Source organism: Corticium candelabrum, chromosome 2 (genome assembly GCF_963422355.1).
Source record: "Corticium candelabrum chromosome 2, ooCorCand1.1, whole genome shotgun sequence".
NCBI classification, from domain to species: domain Eukaryota; kingdom Metazoa; phylum Porifera; class Homoscleromorpha; order Homosclerophorida; family Plakinidae; genus Corticium; species Corticium candelabrum.
In genome coordinates, this window is record NC_085086.1 from 3,566,662 (window position 1) to 3,587,398 (window position 20,737).

At 41.8% G+C, this 20,737-nt stretch overlaps 2 protein-coding genes across 2 annotated transcripts; both read right to left on the bottom strand.

The window, feature by feature from the left end:
* Positions 1-78: 78 nt before the first annotated feature.
* Positions 79-16,738, bottom strand: LOC134176300 (uncharacterized). Its single transcript, XM_062642973.1, has 4 exons — positions 16,617-16,738; positions 13,805-14,233; positions 7,278-8,436; positions 79-1,741 (listed from the first exon to the last, which is right to left on the bottom strand). Exons 2-4 carry the CDS (start codon positions 14,231-14,233, stop codon positions 210-212), a joined length of 3,120 nt encoding a protein of 1,039 aa, XP_062498957.1. The 5' UTR covers positions 16,617-16,738; the 3' UTR covers positions 79-209.
* A 635-nt stretch (positions 16,739-17,373) lies between these two features.
* LOC134198085 (chondroitin sulfate N-acetylgalactosaminyltransferase 1-like) lies at positions 17,374-20,707 on the bottom strand. The gene has a single exon (XM_062667415.1). The coding sequence runs from the start codon at positions 19,248-19,250 to the stop codon at positions 17,634-17,636; it is 1,617 nt and encodes a 538-aa protein (XP_062523399.1). The 5' UTR covers positions 19,251-20,707; the 3' UTR covers positions 17,374-17,633.
* Positions 20,708-20,737: the final 30 nt, after the last annotated feature.

The following is a 20,737-nucleotide window of genomic DNA, read 5'->3' on the forward strand; positions in this document are numbered from 1 at the left end:
ACTGAGTATGCATAAACATGTTAATTAAATCATAAAAACAATTAGTACACACCAGACCAGACAAAATTACAGTGTCGATTAAATATACTGTATTTAGGTCGGAAAACATGTATAAACAGCTACGGTAGTGATTTATTTTCGGTAATATATTTGTCTTTAGTACGGGGTGCGGTGGCCTTCTTGATATGTTGCCATATTGTTGTTGCAATCTACGTTATGTCTCGATCTCCTCTTGCTGCCAGCACCATCTGTCCAAGGTTCAGCTTCGATGCTTCATAACGAATTCTACTGTTGCAGCAGTTTCTGTACTGAACTACAGTCAGCTTAGGATCACAATGCTTTGAATGGTATACATGGTAAATTCCTCGATCTACTCCTCTCAGAACCTGAAACTTTGAATAAAGAAATTTCTTATACAAATCAACGTCCTCTCGTCCCCATCCTTGAATTCGATCATCAAATCCCTTGACATCAAAAAAGTCGTCACGGTATTGACATGTCATACCAAAGCCAAATTTCCTCCATGTTCCTGTATGAGATGTCCTAGAAAATTGTTTATGTTCAGTCTTGTTAGCATACACAAAATCAGGATTATAAAAACTCCAAACAATTGGGTAGTAAACTTTTTTACCTGGACTCGTGTACCATCTACATCTATCAAGAAAACCCTGATCAAACACAATGTCAACATCACAGAAGAACAATAAAATATTTCCCATCTTTGACATCTTGGCTCCATGTGTGAGTCCCCTCCCACGTGAAAATTCTATATCTAACGTGTAGAAAATGTAATTTCTAAACTGAATATCTTTAGTAGCATTTTTAAGTATTTGTCTAGCTTCATCTATTCCCTTTTGTCCAAAGTAGACAACAGTCAGGAAGATGCGATCATCCCTCTTGACACATACATCTACAAACATCTGCATAAATGCTTTGAATCTTTCAAGACGCCCTTGTAGAGTGATAATAATGTTGATCCACTGGTGAGATTTATTGATTGTGTCGACTGGCTTTACCTGGCAAATATCAGCAAACGGCTTTACAAATTCCATCTGCCTGTAGATGTTACGCTTATTGGTCAGATAGTGAAGAACATATGTAATACCTGCAGTTCTTTCAAACAAGCTATATCCATCCGCTAGATTTCTGAGACTTACAGACACATTTGACCGCCTGTGTTCTACCTGCAAGTCACTGCCAGCAACAGAGAGAAGTTGCAAGTGCTCGAGCTTTCTGTTAACAGTGTAGCTTTGAAATGGTTTTGCAGTAGCCTCATAGACACCAGAACCAACAGAGTAAACGTGACGTGGTGTAAAATTCTCCCACAAAATCGACTCCTCTTCTGGAATAGAATCATATTGGTGGTCCAGAGGCAGACCAGAATGATTACTGACATCTCGAAAATTTGTGTGTTTGATTGAGCTACAATGAGGTATAGCTTCAATTTTAATTGCAAGAGATGACACTTGTGCTATTGCACGTTGCATTGCTATCATTTCTTCTTCGTAAAGTTTAACAACTTTCCTGTGACGTTTGGCTTGATCTCTTAGTTTCTTTACCGATTTCTTTAGTCTGAGTTGGCAATCGTGAATACTGAAATTTATATTGACTGATCTCTGATAATAACGCCTCGTTACTCTGTCCTGCAACGACGTACCAAGTAGAATGTAGGTAAGCATGACAAGAGTTGTCATGACCACCAGTAAAACAACCAGTTGAAAATTTGAGTTCATGTTGACATCTACAATGATTATTGGCACAAACGTCACCATGCAAACACAGTCAAACAAACATCTATATTTGTCATAATAATTAAAGAATGCATAAGTTAATTTAGAAATTTTAATTTAATATTTTAGATTAATGTGTGACTCTTTACGAGACAAAAAGTCGTAGTAAAAATCAAAGTACAGTGCATCGATTGATTGCTGCAATCAATTTCCTGAGCTAGAGACTCACTTCTACGTATACATCACTCATTCACATTACCAAGCCCACAGTTCGTGTTTAATTAGCAAGCAAGTCTCAGGATCTTGTTGGGATTTTAAAGATTTGTCTTGAGTTTTCCCGATAGCCGACGGGGACATTGGTGTATTCAAGTTCTAATACATTTTTATTAATATTACTACATATTTAGCTTTTATAATTAGTCAGTACAAAGAACCGGCTGCATGCACTATCGTAATTACGCTAATACTAGAGAAAATTGAAAATCATCTAGCCGACACTTACGCATAACAGTAGATTTACTAGCTAGTTTGTGTACGAAATGTTCGTTTACTGAGTTTATCATTATCATTCATTGGCTAAGCATCGTCAAGCCCATCTGCTGCTAGCTAAGTACAGTACAGTAACTACGTTGCGTAACCTGTAGCTCCGCCTATATATCGTGACGTAAATACTTCCGGGAACAGGACATCCACTTTCCAAGATTCTTGGCAAGAATTTCTCTTTCTACTACAGTATCTCACGCATACGCACACTCTAGTAGTCACAGAGGTCCAAAGTGGTGCATGATTGTACAGACGGGCTAAGTCTTTATTTGACTAGCTCTAGAGGCCCTCTACAGCTGCCTAACTACCAACAAGTTGTCGACAAACCTGTAGTGGTTTAGCGACGAAGCGAGATTGATGATACTCACTGCCTCTCTATTTTCTCACTCTTCTTTCGGACAGGACATGACAATGTGTGGCAATGCTAGTACTGCGCGTGCGTCCATTTAAGTGCGCAAAAAACCCATTAGATAGGCCAAGAAACCGACGTACCCTAAGTAGTGTAAATCTGCTCCTTGGGCTTGTAGGGGTCTTGATCAAAGAGATCATGCAAACAATTGTTAAGAATTTTAAACCCACTCTGAGCAGAGTAGACTAACATAGACGTTCTATGTATACATATTTTATAACAAACTTCTAACTGACAAAAACGGCAAATCCCGAGCACTAGGATCAGCATCTACTTTGTATCATATACCAGTATATATATGGTCTAGGGAGCATGCAAATCCATAATTTTTACACAGGGAATCCGACAAAAAGCCGTGAATGTCAAATTATATTGTTGTGGGCTACTTAACAAAGCTCGAAACTCCAACCACCTTAGCCATGCATACACGCTGTCTGCCGTCCATTTTGCTTGCAGAAGCGCTGCCAAGACTAGAGTGCATCCATCTGCAGACGGATATCAATGCAAGATGCAAAGTGCTGGCAGCGCTCTGCAACAAAAAGGGACGGCCTAGGGAGTGGTTCGAAGTGGTAAAGTTTCAAACATTGTGGTTCTAAGTAGCCGCGCCCTAAAAAACCCCACCCAACACCAATAGATCTGACAGGGTTTTTGTCGGATTTCCTGCAAATTATACATTAATTAATTAATTAAAAAGGCAATTCCGTCGGTTCACAAAACACTCGTAGTAAATCATGCATGTATCTTTGACTTATCCAGGTAAAGTTTAAAAACTGAGCGTTTGCGTCTACATCGAAATCATTTGAGGAGCATTAGCTATTACAATCTGCCGGGGTGAAAACTTGCATTGACATACTCTACTCTTAAGACAGTTAATCTAGGGTTAATTTTAAAATCCTTGATTCTAGCTGTGGTTTAGGTGACTGTGTGCTGTTGTTATCCGTCGTTTGTACAGTATAGACAAAGGAACCACACAAATGTTTCATCACAGACAGTACAAATAGAACTATTGTCATTCCGTTTCTGGATCACTTCCTTCGTCAATGTTTTGACTCAAATGTTGTTGGGACCTTGACGATTTCTTTAGTTTGTGCAACAATTGCTCAATGAATGATTTTCGGAAACGCAGAACTAGGAATGCTTGGACTATATAAGCCTTGTCCTCTATATATAGCTATGTGCATACAGACCGCTTCACACGGAAGAGCTTGGAACGTTTTACCAGGAGGATCTGCCTAGAGTCCTGCGACTTTTGACAAGGAGCCGGTATGTTGGAACGTTCAACGGCAGGCTTTTGAAATTGAAGACTTGTTCTCAACTTCGCAACAAACTCGAGCAGTCGGCGCAGACAACTAGTATTTTCCAAATCTAAATACACTCTTGACAATTACCTGCACCCAACAACTAACCATTTGTAGTTGTGAGCGGAGCATCAGTAGATTACGACGACTTGAAACTTACCTGCGTTTCACAATGGGACAGAAAATTACGACTTTACGGTCTCGCCTTGCTACACTTTTACTACGACATGGAAATAGACTACGAGGAAGTCGTCATGATTTTGCTAGAAAACATCCCCAATTGATATTCTAGGCTCAGCTGGCTAATTGGCAGCTTAGTGCGTAGTGCCGTTTTAGTGTACTACCGAGGCTCTGTAGGTTAATATCAACTTAAATTTTATTGACATTAATCATGTACCCCATCATGGGGCTCTGGATCCGGGCCTATTACTTCCACGCGGAGTTCGCTGTACTTTTCAACCTTCTCATGCAGTCTATTTCCTGGCGATGTTGGCATTACAGCTGATATCATTAATTAAGAAGACAGGTGTTTGTCTTCATATTTCTGAAGCAGACCTATCGACCATTGGCATGCACCGATCTTCTTAGCGGTATATGTATGTATATATATATATATATATATATATATATATATATATATATATATATATAATATTGCTGTATCCCACATCTAATACCTAGTGACGTCGTCCGTTCCCACTAGCCTATCTGAATGATGTCGGTGTACCCAAACTGACGACAAATGACCCAGTCTCTAGATGATGGAGGGCACCTGATTGTTTCGATCAATGTAGTCTATGGGTGCCAAGGCACTGCAGCCAGCCACAATGCATGGTTAACTATCTCCAAGTCTGCACTATACAAGTGGCAAATGGAACTAACATCACGATGCTGAATGTTCCGCTCCTAGCAAATACCAAATCTGAACAGATCGGAATTGGTCTTGAGCAGCAACAACCAGTCCCTCGGTTGCAGTAGGATGATTCGATGACTTTAGCAATCCGTGTGCACAGGTGGTTTCTCAGTGAGACGGCGATACTAGAAGGCGTTTTGTCCCGAGACTGCACGTACACGAAGAGAAATGCTACACATGCGGAAATGTTTGCATTTGAGGCGTTTGCTCGAAGACACCATCACAGAGGATGGTCCCACTTCCATGCAGCCTCTGCATGAGACTTGTTGTCCCTAGACAGACTCCCCTGAATGTGTGCAGTAAGGCGACGGACCATGCGTCAGATTAAATAAGAGGACCTCCTATAGCATCACACTTCTGTACCATTTGCATAAAAGGATCAGAACTGTTATGACGGTAACAGTCCAACCCCACAATACAAGGCTGACACGTCGACCCGGTCTGTTGTGTAACCCTCGAACGCCCCGCTCTGGATATGGGTGCACGGAGTGTATACAGCCGGTCGACGTGTGCCTCAAGATGGTGGACACCGTGAGAACTTCTATTGTCCGCAGATCAAGCTACTGCAAATCCGTGATCTTCCAATGACACCAAAACCGTAAGTGAGAACCGGTAGTGCAACCCGTTGATGACAAGAATCCTGTTCTAACCGTACAACTCGGTCCGAAAGTACACACACACACACACACACACACACACACACACACACACACACACACACACACACACACACACACACACACACACACACACACACACACACACACACACACACACACACACACACACACACACACACACACACACATACCATGGTATACTCACGACGGAGCGTCTCCCGCATAGTGCTGTGCTCGATCTCGGCCACACCCAATAAATACTGGTTATACTTGACCCGGTTCCAGACAGTTTAATTGATGGTATCCGTATTTCCTTTTCCGTTGCTGCATGCAGGATTGTGTCCAGAGAGCTTGCAGCTGATACAGCGTGCAACAGCACATGCACTTGTCCAGACCAAACTTCATCTGGATGTCAGCAGAGAAGGTAAGAATGGTGTGCAACAACCGTTACAGCTGATCAGGATTTCTGTCATACACAGCTTCAGATCATCCATGTCAAGAAGCTGCATTGACAAGCTGCCGTTTGGCATAGCCATAGCCAGTTCTGTGAGCGTAATTACGAGTCATAGTAAAGAGTGAATGACCTCAGAAAATACCTTGCCCGATCCGTTCGCTTGATTGTCTACGTAGGTTGCACACAATATGACACTAAAGCAAATCTAGGTAAGTATATGTATACACACATAACAAAGAAAGAAGAAGAAACTCGAAGTTAATCTATGTTAATTAACATGATAGAAAAGCAAAAGCGATGTCCTCTTATCCTCTTATTATCAATTAATCTACACAGTTTGCTATCAGCTTTAATTTAGTCTAACGAATTCCGGGAATGTTTTGCTTTCAGAATCGCTAGCTGGAGCTTACTTCGTTTCAGTCCCAATATATCTTTGAATTGTTGCTTGTCTAGTGCACCTGTGCGATGCATGTATTGCTCTGAATGTAGCAGTAGCTTTGCTCCGCATATTTTCTAAGATGGCGTTCAGCACGTGAAATGATAATGACTTGAACAACCTTGTAGAGTGAGACAAGAGATCACACACACACGTTTTGGAAAGCAAAAAGTTATAGTTTAGTGTGTTAATCTACTCCGCTAAACGTTATAATTAAGCCATTATAACGTTTAGCGGAGTAGATTAATTGTGACATTTATAGCTCAATACATTAATAAAATAGCATCCAATTATATAAATATTTATCACACAATTATTAGCAAAAATATGCTTACATATTTAAATAGATAAACAATAAGGGTGACAATTACAATAACAATTTTGGATACTTTGTTGATATCAAAATGTGATAGTTGACGTGTATCTCAACAATTGTTAGAGATCAAGAACGAACATAACAAAACATGTTTGCAATACTGATGACAGGATAGTATTACTATTGATTGATGATAGGAATTGACATCAATGCATTCTCGTGGTTAGGAAACTGGTTTTGCCTGTTTGTTAGGTTTCTTGGCATGCACAAGGTAAATTAAAGTGGGGTATAATAGGCGAGATAAACCCTCCTTACTCTCCTATTAACTTACCCTATCTAAGTAGTAAACTACTCAAACCAAGAGTTTGAAGTTGCTTGAAAATTTTATTGTTTCATGGAACATACACACCTGTATTTAATATCAACCGTGAGCAATAAGTATAAACAACTAAGCCTGCATATTGAACATTAATTAATATCAAACTGTCACTGTACTGTCAGTTATTACAGAAATACTCCAAATATGGATTCATAACTATTGATTTCTTCTAGATTAGCCTTGTCCGTTTCCAGTTAAATTCATGACCATTAGTCCCAACTGACGATGCGATGCCTCGTAGACAGCTCGATTTCCAATACAGTGTCCATATTTCTTGACCGACAAGCCAGGATCGCACAGCTTTGGATGGTAGAGATGAAAGATGCCTCGATCAACACTTCTCATAATCTCTAAACTGGAGCATTTAAATCGTCTCAATAAATTGACGTCCTCTCCACCCCACCCCTCAATATTCAAGTCAAATCCACCAACAGAAAAGAAATCCGATCGATACAAACACGTCATTCCATAGCCATACTTCCTCCACATCCCTGTCTCGTGTTTGATGACAAGTTGCTTATAGTCTGGAGGTTTTTGTTTGCTTTCATACACAACATCCGGGTTATAGAGGCTAAATACCACTGGAAAATAAACCCTCTTGCCAGTTTGTGCATGCATTCGACATCGGTCCAAAAATCCGTTGTTAAAAACAATGTCAACATCACAAAAGAACATGAGAGCATTTGCGTCATTGATTTGTTCCACACCATACTGAAGACCACGCCCACGCGAAAATGTTGATTCTAAGCTGAGAAATTTGTAGTAAGCATATCTGTTTTGCTTTTCCATTTTCTTCAATATCATCTCTGCTTCCTTTCTCTGTTTAGTGCCAAAGTATACAACTGTCAGAAAGACGTGCTTGTCTTTCTTGACACACAGGTCTACATACATCTTGACAAACGATTCAAAGCGATCAATACGCCCTTGCAATGTGAGAATAATGTTGATCCATCTGCCCTTGAGATCAATCATGGTTGGATTTCCCATGAGTTTTACTGCAGCAAATGGTCGAACAATTTTTATGTTTCTGAATGCGCTTGCTGTAGGCGTGTCAAAGTACAATTCGTACAGACTGCCTTGTGTTCTATTGATCAGACTTGATCCTTCGAAAAGATCAGCTGATGTTACAACAGGTGCTGAACTGTTTCTTTCCTCATTACTGAGTTTAACAGCCAAAGATATGACTTCACTCTGTTCTCTTTGCAGTTTTTGTCTTGGACTGGATGCAATTCCATCACTCATGTGGTAGAAGTGTTTTGATGTAAATGTTTCCCAATGCACAGCCTCATACTCACTAGCAACATTTGTCTGTGGTGTTGCCAGATGATATAATGTGTTCTAACATAATGTAAATCACATAAATTGGATAGTGTGTGTGTGTGTGTGTGTGTGTGTGTGTGTGTGTGTGTGTGTGTGTGTGTGTGTGTGTGTGTGTGTGTGTGTGTGTGTCCATGTGTGGTGTGATAGCTCAGTTGGTTAGAGAGTTCCTTAAGCAAGAAACTAACACACAATTCCTTCTCTCGACCCAGGAGTATAAATGAGTACCTGGCCATTGACTGGGGTCCTAAGCAGCCATCGGCTGTGACGTGACATCAGCCACTGGAGTCCTGGTGAGACTTCGGGTGCTCACACCACAGTTGGCTTCACAAGTCGGTGCTCCTTCAAGTGTCTGGCGTGGCTCCAGGAGTTTGCTAGCGCAGGCCCAGAGTTCCCTGAGTACAGCACAGGGTCTAGCTTAACAGCTTGGGAGCGTGACCTCTGAGAGGCAGCTCCTGACATTTAGGTGTTTAGGTATTTGTCCATGTCCACATGTATGCATGACAATTGCACGTTGACATACCGCTCCATCTGAGCCTGTCTGTCTCAGTACATCTGAATATCCATGCCCATGTCTCTCTCTCTCTCTCTCTCTCTCTCTCTCTCTCTCTCCCCCCCCCCTCTCTCTCTCTCTCTCTCTCTCTCTCTCTCCTCTCTCTCCCCCCTCTCTCTCTCTCTCCTCTCTCTCTCTCTCCTCTCTCTCTCTCTCTCTCTCTCTCTCCTCTCTCTCTCTCCTCTCTCTCTCTCTCTCCTCTCTCTCTCTCTGCCTGTTTATCTGCCTGCCTGGTTTCTACAAATGGTCTGTAAACATAACTAGCATCAACTTCTATGTATGCATGCTGTTGGTATCAATTCATAAGACCATTCAATGTCAGACATGGAACAAAGAACACCTCAGTATTAATGCACTTCCCCAATGCATAAGCTGTGTCATGCATGTATGTCTGACTCCTTAAAGCGACACTGTCAAGATTTTATCCTCGGATACCTAGCGTCTAAACGCCCCCGCAAACTTCAATTTAGGTAGAAATTTTTCAAGTTCTCCAAAACGAGGAATCGTTGGCAAGTGCGATTTTAGCTGTAGTTATATATTGCGTTATCTGCCACGTTTTGGCAATAGATCGACTTTTGTCGTGCTTTGAGTGCCTGACAGCCGATATCGTCGTACTTGACTAGGTCATTGCGCATGGATTTGATACGTCGTATGAGTTTTGTCAATATAGAGCAACTATAGCGTTTGTTTTCGACTTCGAACGGTTACTTTCTACGGCGAAAACGGGCCCTTTGCAAGCCGCACGATTCCCGGAAGTTGTCACCGATATGACTTCGGTATCTCAGAAGAGAAGCCATGGAGGTGCACGTCAAGGGGCAGGACGTCGCCGCAAGTGCACAACAAGTGTTATGAAGACTATTAAACTGTCGCAAGACATCTATACTAGATGCGAAAAGTCCCATTGTCTGCGTACCGGAATAACCACTGCTCCTTCGTCAGCAGACGTGTCTGATGCACTAATACGCGTTCTATCGTCACGAAACGCCATTACGCTGTCCTAGGAGTCCCGATGTAGGTTTGCGCGCGAAGTGTGACACGCCTAGAGCGCACAAGCATGCGCACTTGTGCGCTCAAATCTTGACAGTGTCGCTTTAAGTTGTTAAAGATGTAGTAATACAGTAATGCTATAACAAATAAATAATAACAGGATTTCAGGCACTCCTGCAAACCATCATGCCTCATGACCTACCAGCTGAGCAATGCCAAGCCCATTTGCTAGCTACAAATCTGTACAAGAAACTGTTCGAGTTTAAGGTGACCTCAAATTACAAGTAATAAATGTAATTTACATAAGGCACTTAGACTACACAATGACGTAGTTATGTACCCTGAAAGAAGAAATTTGTGCGAAAAAAATTCATGCAATTTTGTGCGATCACAAGTCCATCGCACAAAATAAATTCCACATACATTTTTCCCTTGCAAATGATCTTATTGCGCATGGTCTTATTGTCGCACAAATTAATTCTGCATAAGTAGTGATGTTTCTAGAAAAAGCACAATTTTCTCCCACAAAAATTTCTTGTCTCAGGGTATGTCCAACATTCACAGGTTTGGTAATGTACATATCACGCTTAGACTACACCTACACTCAGTGTTTCCGCTGGACGATCGCCAAATAGCCAAATGCTAATAGAAGTTTTTGGCAATAAAATGGCAATGCCTCCTTGCCAATTTGGCTAGCTGTTACAAAGTACTGTGTACATCTTTTGCTGGATCACATCTTGCAAGCACAGTTGCTGCAGCGCACTAACAATGGAAATTAGCACAACACAATAAAGCTCCAAGAACTAAAATGCAGATGTTGCGCATGCTCTGCAATATGTGATATACACCATCTAAATAGGCACTCCTGACTGGTGGCACGTCATGCAATAATGGTATACCAAATACAAAATATCAGATGGTATGTGCATTGTAGGAAAACCTCCAGCTACAATAACAACTAGTTATAATAATAATATATTTTTTACACACCAGATTCTGGTGCAAGTTCCCATAGAGGCCAGCCGACAAACAAACAAACAAACAAACAAATACATCAATAAGCTAACAAACAACACACTACATAAAAGATTTACACGACTTCAGTGTCTTGTAACTGACAGCTAGCAAACAAGTTATTGTAGCTACAATCAGAACTTAACCAATTTGGTACGGAAGCACAATAGAGTTCTTACAAGTTCATTTCCGTCATGAATCAATCCATGTATAAACAACATCTGTAGTCTTCTTATTTTTTGTGAGGCCTCTCCAAACCACTCCAATCTATCATGTATGTACGGTCTCTACCGCATGCCCAGACCGTGCCTAACTCCTTTTCTGAAGACTACGTATACTTTTCAAACTGACCAAGCGCTATCTAGATCCCAAAAATGACTTCCATATGTTAATATGGGCAATAGCTGAACATCGACGGTACTCATCCAGACGTCATCTGACACAACTTCACCTCTAAAATGTGACTTTATTACAAGCAAACAGAGTAAACAAATGTCTATGTTACCTAATAACATCCTGGTGCATTAGTAATTAGTACAAGTGCACATGCAGAACTTGGTCAAAGTATAGTTTTGCACATACAACCTCAATCATGTCAGCACTTTAGACAACTAGCAGCTTTTCTTTTATTTTAGTTCTCAAACAGCTGTTTACCTTGATTGAAAAGAGGAAACTCTGGACATTGTCAACTCTAGCAAGAACGGTGTGTGCTAGCAGTCACACACACACACACACACACACACACACACACACACACACACACACACACACCCACACACTCACACACACACTCACTCACTCACTCACTCACTCACTCACTCACTCACTCACACACACACACACACACACACACACACACACACACACACACACACACACACACCCACTCACACACACCCACACACCCCCCCCCCCACACACACACACACACACACACACACACACACACCACACGCACACACACACTATCTTGACATGAAACTACTGTGTCTACCCTTCCAGAAGTCTTCAAATATGAAAAACTACATCTTTTCGTGAAAGAATAGCCCTAGAAGCTTCAAGTTGACCCTCCAGACCAAAGTTTCATGTCAAGATCAACCCCTTCCCTTGTCATTGTGCAGTTTTTGCTACAAAGTCTAGTCTGTGCGCAAACACTAATGGCCGCGTGTGAACTACGTAGAAGGTCATCACCCCGCCAATTGTAGATCTCAGACTACAAGCCCACACGACACCCGTCACCAACACTCCATACACTTACATTTTAAGCATGATTCAGTTGTCTGCAAGTGCTGGATAGGCCACAAACACCAAGAAATGGTCATAGCATCCTGTGTGGTACATTTATTGGATTAGTTCTAACATTAATTTGATTTTGAAGTTACGGGACACTTGATGACGTTGGGGGTGACACTTAGTGAGCATTTAGTAAAGAGACATGGCAGGAAGTAGACGGGATGATCCCAGACTCTCTCGTGCCTGGAATTGTCATACGGGTCCAGACAAGCCTAGCGCGAGCGAGTCTGAGGACGAGGCCACACACACACACACACACACACACACACGTGCACACACACACACACACGTGCACACACACACACACACGTGCACACACACACACACACACGTGCACACACACACACACACGTGCACACACACACACACACACACGTGCACACACACACACACATGTGCACACACACACACACACACACACACACACACACACACACACACACCTCAACAAGTTTCAGAGACCAGTCTACCGCTGTCCGGTCAACTACAATAAAAGACACTTAGTGACTACATATACCATTAGCCCATTACTTTGTACTAAAATAGAGTAATACACAGTATTCAGATTTGTTTCATTCAAAATGGAATTGACAGCTCTAACACATTAACCAGCAGTCTCAATGGACTGTCAATACCTACAAAGTCCTGATCATGTCTACACACAATTATTCAAGCAAAAGCATTTTTAATTTAATTAATTAAATCTATCAATTATTCAACTAAGAGACATCTCCATATGCCAAATGTTTCTCAAACTGAACAAAATTTGTTTTTGGGTAGGTGAGTTGCAGCCAAAGCAGAAGCAAAACAAAAATGGTTGAGCCAAGAGGTTTGGTTCTAACACTTAAAAAATGTGATAGCCCATGTGATGTGCTTCCAGATGCATTACAGTAACCTAAATATTCTATTCCATTTAAGATGATTATCTATGTAGTCACATGTGGTAGAGAGATCAGTTAGCTCATCTGTGTGTACAAGTACTTTTCACACACTCAAGTATCTCCTCTCCCTCTCTCCTCTCTCTCTCTCCTCTCCCCCTCTCTCCTCTCCCCTCTCTCTCTCCCCTCCTCCACCCTCTCTCTCTCCCCCTCTCTCTCTCTCTCTCTCTCACACACACACCCATGCTTAAAAAATATTTGGCAAATGGATAAGGAGATGCAATTAGACGATCAGCACCCAACCAGATGGCTGGGTTCCTGTGCACTACGCAGGAGCTATAGGCCATGCTAAGCAATCTTCTAGAGCCTGGCCAGGTACTCGCAGAAGTCCCTACTGCAACGCCAACTGTGGTGTGGCACCCAAAGTCCTACCAGGACCCAAGTAGCTGATTAACTTTGTTGCAGCCACACACACACACACACACACACACACACACACACACACACACACACACACACACACACGCATGCACGCACGCACACACACACACACACACACACACACACACACACACACACACACACATGCACGCAGGCATGCACACACACACACACACACACACACACACACACACACACACACACACACACACACACTACCAACCTTGTCAACACTGTGTGCCTGCTCATTTTTCACATAATCCAACAGTCGCTGAGCCAAAGGATCACTGTCACACGCAGCAAGCCCGTCTAGTCCACCGTCGTCTTGACAGTAACTTGTATCCTTACTCAATCTCTTTACCTCTGCAGTTTTGTCTCTAATGTTCTCATAAAGCTTTAATAAATTCCTTTTTAATTCTTCTATCTCCTTCTTGTGCCTTTCCTTCTGCGCTTCAAGAAGGCGTGTAACATTGGCTGTTTGAGCTGCACAAAAATGTAAAGGTCTTGAAGTTGACTTAACTAGCATTGACTGAAGTTTCACTGATTCATTAGAACGGATTGACAGATTGAGAAAAACTTTGCTAAAACTGATAATGAGGATTATGACAGCTGCAATAGCCACTACAACGACGAAGATATACAATTTCTTCATCTGGAGAAAAACAAGGAAATTCTAGTAAATCATCACATCTATCACAAAACATTCAGAAATGCTGTGACTGAAACGATCATGAACAAAGTGTAAAAATGTCTACAATAAAGTGAAAACACCAAGCAAACAACCAAACACAGAATTTAACAAGACGGACAAGCTAATAAAAGACAGACAAACAGACAGACAGACCGACCAACAGACAGACAGACCAACAGACAGACAGACCAACACAGACAGACAGACAGGCAGACAGACAGACAGACAGACAGACAGACAGACAGACAAACAGACAGACAAAGACAGATAGACAGAGACAGACAGGTAGGAAGATAGACAGACAGACAGACAGATTTCATTCCTTTTGTGATTGAGCAATTTGGTCAGTGGGGCCAAGAGGCGAAAAATATCGCAACCAGCTCTGATCAATAGCAACATAGAAAACTGAGTGCAGATAAGATGAGTTCAAAAATGTACTGATAGATTTGATTCTCAATTGTGATGAAGCAATGCAATATGCCAGAGTGTTACTGCAGCAAGAGCGGCAGAAGCTCCTTTGGATTGGGGGGGGAGGAGATTTGTAACAGACTGCTGCCATTTGATTTTAACTGAATATGGTACGTTGGTTTGTCAATGATTAATCTGTGACAGAAGTAGCGAGAGCAGCATGCACACAAATGATCACGACAATGAATGTCAAGTGAGGAAACTGCAACACCATGCAATATTATTCTACTTGCAATACTAATTCTACATTGTACCCAACGCGGAAGAAGCTGACCACGTGAACTTTGCATGTGCATACAATGAGTCATGAACGACAACAACGTTGGTACAGTAGATTCTGTCTAAAATACAATGCAATTATGTAGCGTCCAATATTGGAGAGGTGATTGGCCCCTCTGACTGCCAGTTCTGCTGTCCCTGAGCAGATCATTCAAAGATGAGCAGTTAAAGACTCCAGTATAGTGGTAACTCAGTTGGTGCCATTAGTAACTTTGTTGCTTATTGTCAACTGTTTTTGTCTCTTAGTCGTAGTTTATTAGTACGGACTTCTTGGGTCTAATTTGTCTCAGAACTTTCTGATTTTAGGGTATTGTAGACTGCAATAATGTCTTGTATAAGAAATATAAGTATTGACAAACAGACAGACAAACAGACAGACAACATACAAGGAAAGTGAAGAGAATGAACAATATACACAATTATTAATGTGCTTTACTGTACAGCCCTATATACGGCTGGTTTCTGTAGAGTTTTAGTTTGGTAGAGATTTTGTGCGATTGGGACAGAGACGGACAGACAGACATATAATTTATTCTCATACAGATTCTACTTGTACATATGCTAGGATTTTCTAAATACAAATCAGTCCTTGCATACAACAAAGTCGTTAACTAATGGACTTGACAATGAATGTCACAATCAAATAATCTAAATCACCATGATTAGGTAACAGTTTGAAGTTTTCTAAGGATAACTTTGCCATTGCATCTTTGCAGAATTGTGGAAAATCTTTTCTCCAATACGACATGAACATGGAAGCATCAAAATTGGCTTCTGGATTTGCTGACTGTTGCGACAAATGCTGCAAAAATACTCTGCCTTTGTCCCCCACCTCCCAAAATGTTACAGACAGACAGACAGACAGACAGACAGACAGACAGACACAGACAGACAGACAGACAAACACAGACAGAGAAGAGAGCACATACAAATAGAAATATAGCAAACAGCAATTACCAGGTGGCATTGTAACCCCACTGGTAATGGAGCATTTAGGAGCTTGGGGGATCGATGGGTGGAAACTCCTGTGCAAATTATCAAAGAAGCCATTGGACAAAGTGGGACGATCGAACGCTGTGGAGTTTATCAACTTCTGGCCCAAACGCTTTCTGTTCAGATCCAGAAGTGTAATGCTAGAATCATCTCTAAAAAGCTATCTTCACCGTCTAAAGACAACAGATCACTGTAGCTTTTAAGTGTAGTCTTCATTTTGTTTTACGCGAGTTTCAATTTTAGTTTAGTTTAGTTGATGAACACTACTACAGTCATAGTTGGACAGTACATAGTACCCTGCATTGCAAAATAAATCATAGATAAAGTTCAAATATGTGATAAACAGACGGAGACAGACAGACAGACAGACAGACAGACAGACAGACAGACAGACAGACAGACAGACACAGACAGACGGACAGACGACAAACAGGCACAGACAGGCAAACAAGAATGCAGGCAGACAGGCAGCTGACAGAGAGAGACAAATACACAAACACAGTGCATCGACAAAAGGACTGATACACAACCCAACTGACCACATAATATTAGTCTACGAAGTTTAGCAGTCACGCACTGCTGCACGAAATCTAGACGCGTGTACCTTGAACACTGCGATACGTAGACGAAAATACACTGGCTACATCACGTGATCTCGATCATTGCAACAGTGTTGTCAAGTTTCAATCATGAACGCTTAGACTCAGTCCCACAAAGCCAGATCAAACAATGAAACGACGTCTGCAACAGACGCATGCGCAGTAACCACGCCTTCATCCAGTAGAATGAATAGTGTATTTATCTAATACAATTAGTTGTATTTTTGCATTTTACTAATATATATTTTCTGAGAATCACTCTATAGCTTTGTGGGTCTAGACCTCTTTGCGGCCTCGATACCTGCCTGCCTAGGCCTGTACGTCTGTCTAGCTGCCTGTCTGTCTGTCTGTACTGTAGTAAAGAATTTATAAAAATAAAACAATTTCTTTTTGGTCTGTCCAATGCCTGTAGGTTATTTCATTAATTAACTAAATGGAAAATCTATATACAACATTTCCTTCACTAAATACTGTAGTTGAAATAGGTGATTGTAATCTGGTGAATGCTACTCTGAATATCACTGTTATTAATGCTCTCGTCAAATTAATTTGGTCAGTAGTATATGTGACAGCTTGTTCATAATGATTTGAGGGTCTACCCTTATCTTCCTACAGCTTACTGGACTGACATGGTCTATTTTCTATACAATTGCAACTTGAATCAACAGCTCAATAAAGCAATCTGTCAGCCTTTCAGTCTGGGGTGTTACAATAGCAGCAAACATGACAACCACCAAAGGATTGGTTTCAAAAGATGGATAAGTCGTACATCTCCAGTATCTACTACGGCAGCTAACAATACAATGACACATCACTTCCAAGAACAAAGTAAAGGTTCTATTTAATGTTCTATACACTTCACAGCCACTGGTCAAAAATACAAATTCTCTATTGGCCCAACGATGGAAGCAGACAATTCTCTGTAGGACATGTCAGTATGCGCAATAAATAACGAAATTACACATAACTCAATCCCGAATAAAAAGGCAAATCGAACATGACATATACCTGTACTCTGTTCACTACCGAGTCCCGGATTGTTCGTGACTCTTGAATGCCAGAAGTCCTAGTTGGCTATGAGATGCCTCACTTAGAGCCTTGCTTCCGACACACATCTTATACTGTTCTTTTGACAATCCGGGGTCGCAGAATTTTGAATGATACAAATGAAAGATGCCTCTGTCCACAGCTCGAATGGTCTGAATGTTTGATCTGATGTACTTTCTATACAATTTGACATCTTCACCTCCCCATCCTTCTATGCTGGTGTCAAATCCATGAACACCTAAGAAATCATCCCTATACTGGCATGTCATCCCAAACCCGAAGTCTCTCCAGAACCCTGTGTCTCGTCGCATGACCAACTGAGCGCGCTCGGAAGGAATCTTCTTGTCCGCGTACACAATAGCTGGATTATACAGACTAAAGACGACTGGATAATACACCTTTTTACCAGGACGAGAATTGAGTCTGCATCTGTCTAAAAATCCAGTGTCAAATGCAATATCAACATCACAGAAAAACATCAGGACGTTTCCCTGTTCCCAATGTTTGGCCCCGTGGAGAAGACCACGCCCACGAGAAAAACTCCCCTCATGTCTGAGAAACTTATAATTCCTATAGTGATTTGCCTTGGCCGTCGTCTCGACAATACTCTGAGCCTCAGCAAGTCCCTCCTCACCAAAATAAACAACTGTTAAAAAAACTCGTCCGTCCTGCTTCAGACACATTTCCATGAACATGTCCATAAACGCTCGAAACTTCTCGATCCTACCCTGCAATGGCATGATAAGATTGATCCACTCATGACTGTAATCGATAATCTCCGAATTTGACAGTCGATGAATAGGAGCAAACGGTCTGAACAACTCGAGATGCTTGTAGACCTGCTTCTGTTTAGACCGAAAAAATAACTCATAAGCTGTGCCCTGCATGCGATCTAGACGACTGTAGCCTTCGACGAGGTCATCACTTGTTACAGGAGACGCTAAGTGGTTGCTCTCATCATTCAGGAGCTTTACAGCCAGTGATAATACCTCCTGGTGTTCACGTTTCCGGTCACCTATGGGGCGTTCCTCTGGTCGTTTAGCCAGTCCATCCTCCAGGTGATATACGCGATCTTTCGTGAAACTCTCCCACGGTATCACCTCGTACTCATTCTTGATCTGTGTCGGCGGTTGAGCGTTGCGTATCATCTCCTCCTGCGTCACAATCATGTCGCGAGCGCTTCTCTCCGACTTGTCCTGCGACGCCTTCCGATTGGTCGCCGCTTGCGACTTTGTCCCGACGACGACCGACTTATCTGCCGCTGATTGGTCTGACTTGCTACAGTCAGACTGCAGTCGAGTGATGAGCGCGAGTTTGGAGTTGAGCTGCTCGTGAAGCTCACGTGTCTGCACCTTCAAGCGTTCGATGTTTTTCTTGTGCTCTTCTTCGCGCGTTTTCAGCAGCTCCATTAGATAGTCGGCTCTCTCGACACAGTCCGCTGAGTCTTCATCCGATGACGATCGTTCGGAGAGTGTTCTCCGTTGGGCACGCCCACTTCTCTTCTGAAACGATCTCACGCCGACGTGGACGCAAACGACGACCAACAAAGTTGCAGTGGCTATCTTCGCTACTGCCGAAACGGATATCTTCATGTTGAGAGCGGATTCTTTCGGGAAGGTGAAGAACTCGACGCCATGGAATTGTGATTTTTAAGAGTAGAGATTGATATCAAGCTGGGAAGTCACATGATGTTGATTGGGTGTCGGCCACACCTGCTCGCCTAGTAGCTTGTAGAATACGTGTCACTGTGTAAAGGTGAACATGTAAATCACGGTATACAGTACCCGTAAGGAGACGGTAATTATTAGCAGATTCTTTGATCTCTATAGTATGTGCTATGTATGAGGACGTGTCTAACTGTGTGTAATGCCTTATTCAGGAAGCAATCTGTCTTCTAGTGAGCCGCTAAATGTTAAAGTTAGCTAACGAAAACCGCAGTATGGAGAAACTAGGAGAGAAATTGAAAACAAAAGATCTACCCCATTGGTCTTTTCTGCAACTGGATAGATCGATGGCAGAAGATTAGGCTACATATTTTACAATAGTCCAACTGAATCCGTAATAAAGAGCCCTGTATACAGCTGCATTGTTCTGCCGCAGCGTTGTCAGATGACCCGGAGTCCATACCACGTTCAGGTGAAACACGGAGTTGTAATTGCATGAGCCCTAGAGAAAAAAAATCATGTATAGACATTCTCTCAATTCTTCTGACTCGATCTTCATAACGCCATCCTGATGGCCCTAGCTGGGCCAACTAGATCGAGCTAGCCTCTGGCAAATTGAACTGCGTTGAAAAAATGGGTGTTGGAGAGTGATATTGGAGCAGAATTTGTTGGTCGTGAAACTCTATTTCTCCAGATTTCTAGGTGCTTTCTTTTCTGAACTGTCGATCTCTTCCCAAGTCTAAAGACAATACCCACGCTACTCAAAACTCTAGCCGTCCTGGAAAGCTTAGGACAAAGAACTAAAGACAGATCGAGGTGCATATATTGCCCTTCCTTGTTGATCATCTTTAATTAAAAGCCAGGCTGTACAGTACTTCTTGCCTTATTCAATTCTATTTATTTCTTGCCACCTTCAATCCAAAAATTTGTCGGACTCTTTCAAACCCTACTTTAGTAATTTTCTTGATCCTTCCCTCTGGAATTGAGGTGGCTGCAAGAGCATCCTAGGAATCAGAGGGAATTATTTTGTCTGTCTGTCTGTCTGTCTGTCTGTGTATTTGTTTGTCCAGCTGTCTATCATTCAATGCCATGCAAGTCCATCACTGCTTTAAAAATATGTATGAGAAGGACTGGTAACTGGTTCATCTTTTTAATTAAAATGTCTGAATATTTAAGGTAGAATATACATAAAAATAAAACCTTTGTGTCTGTCTGTCTGTCAGTATGTTTGTCTACTGTACATCGGTGACAAAATTATTTCTTTTCTTGGACTACCAATCGACTTATCACTGATTTCAACATTAAAGATACAACCAAGTCATCTTGGAAAAAATGTGCCTGCTCTGTCAACGTCTTTCAAGTCGCTTCAAGTACGTCGATTTATATTGCAGGTAGCTTTTGTTTAATTGCATGAT

Bases quoted from the DNA above. Each gene is read 5' to 3' on its own strand.
- LOC134198085 (XM_062667415.1), bottom strand. From the start codon at position 19,250: ATGAAGATATCCGTTTCGGCAGTAGCGAAGATAGCCACTGCAACTTTG.
- LOC134176300 (XM_062642973.1), bottom strand. From the start codon at position 14,233: ATGAAGAAATTGTATATCTTCGTCGTTGTAGTGGCTATTGCAGCTGTC. The intron at 8,437-13,804 runs GTTGGTAGTGTG...ACATTATGTTAG, and splicing joins AGGCACACAGTGTTGACAAG to AACACATTATATCATCTGGC. The intron at 1,742-7,277 runs GCTAATCTAGAA...TAATCATTGTAG, and splicing joins TTTAACTGGAAACGGACAAG to ATGTCAACATGAACTCAAAT.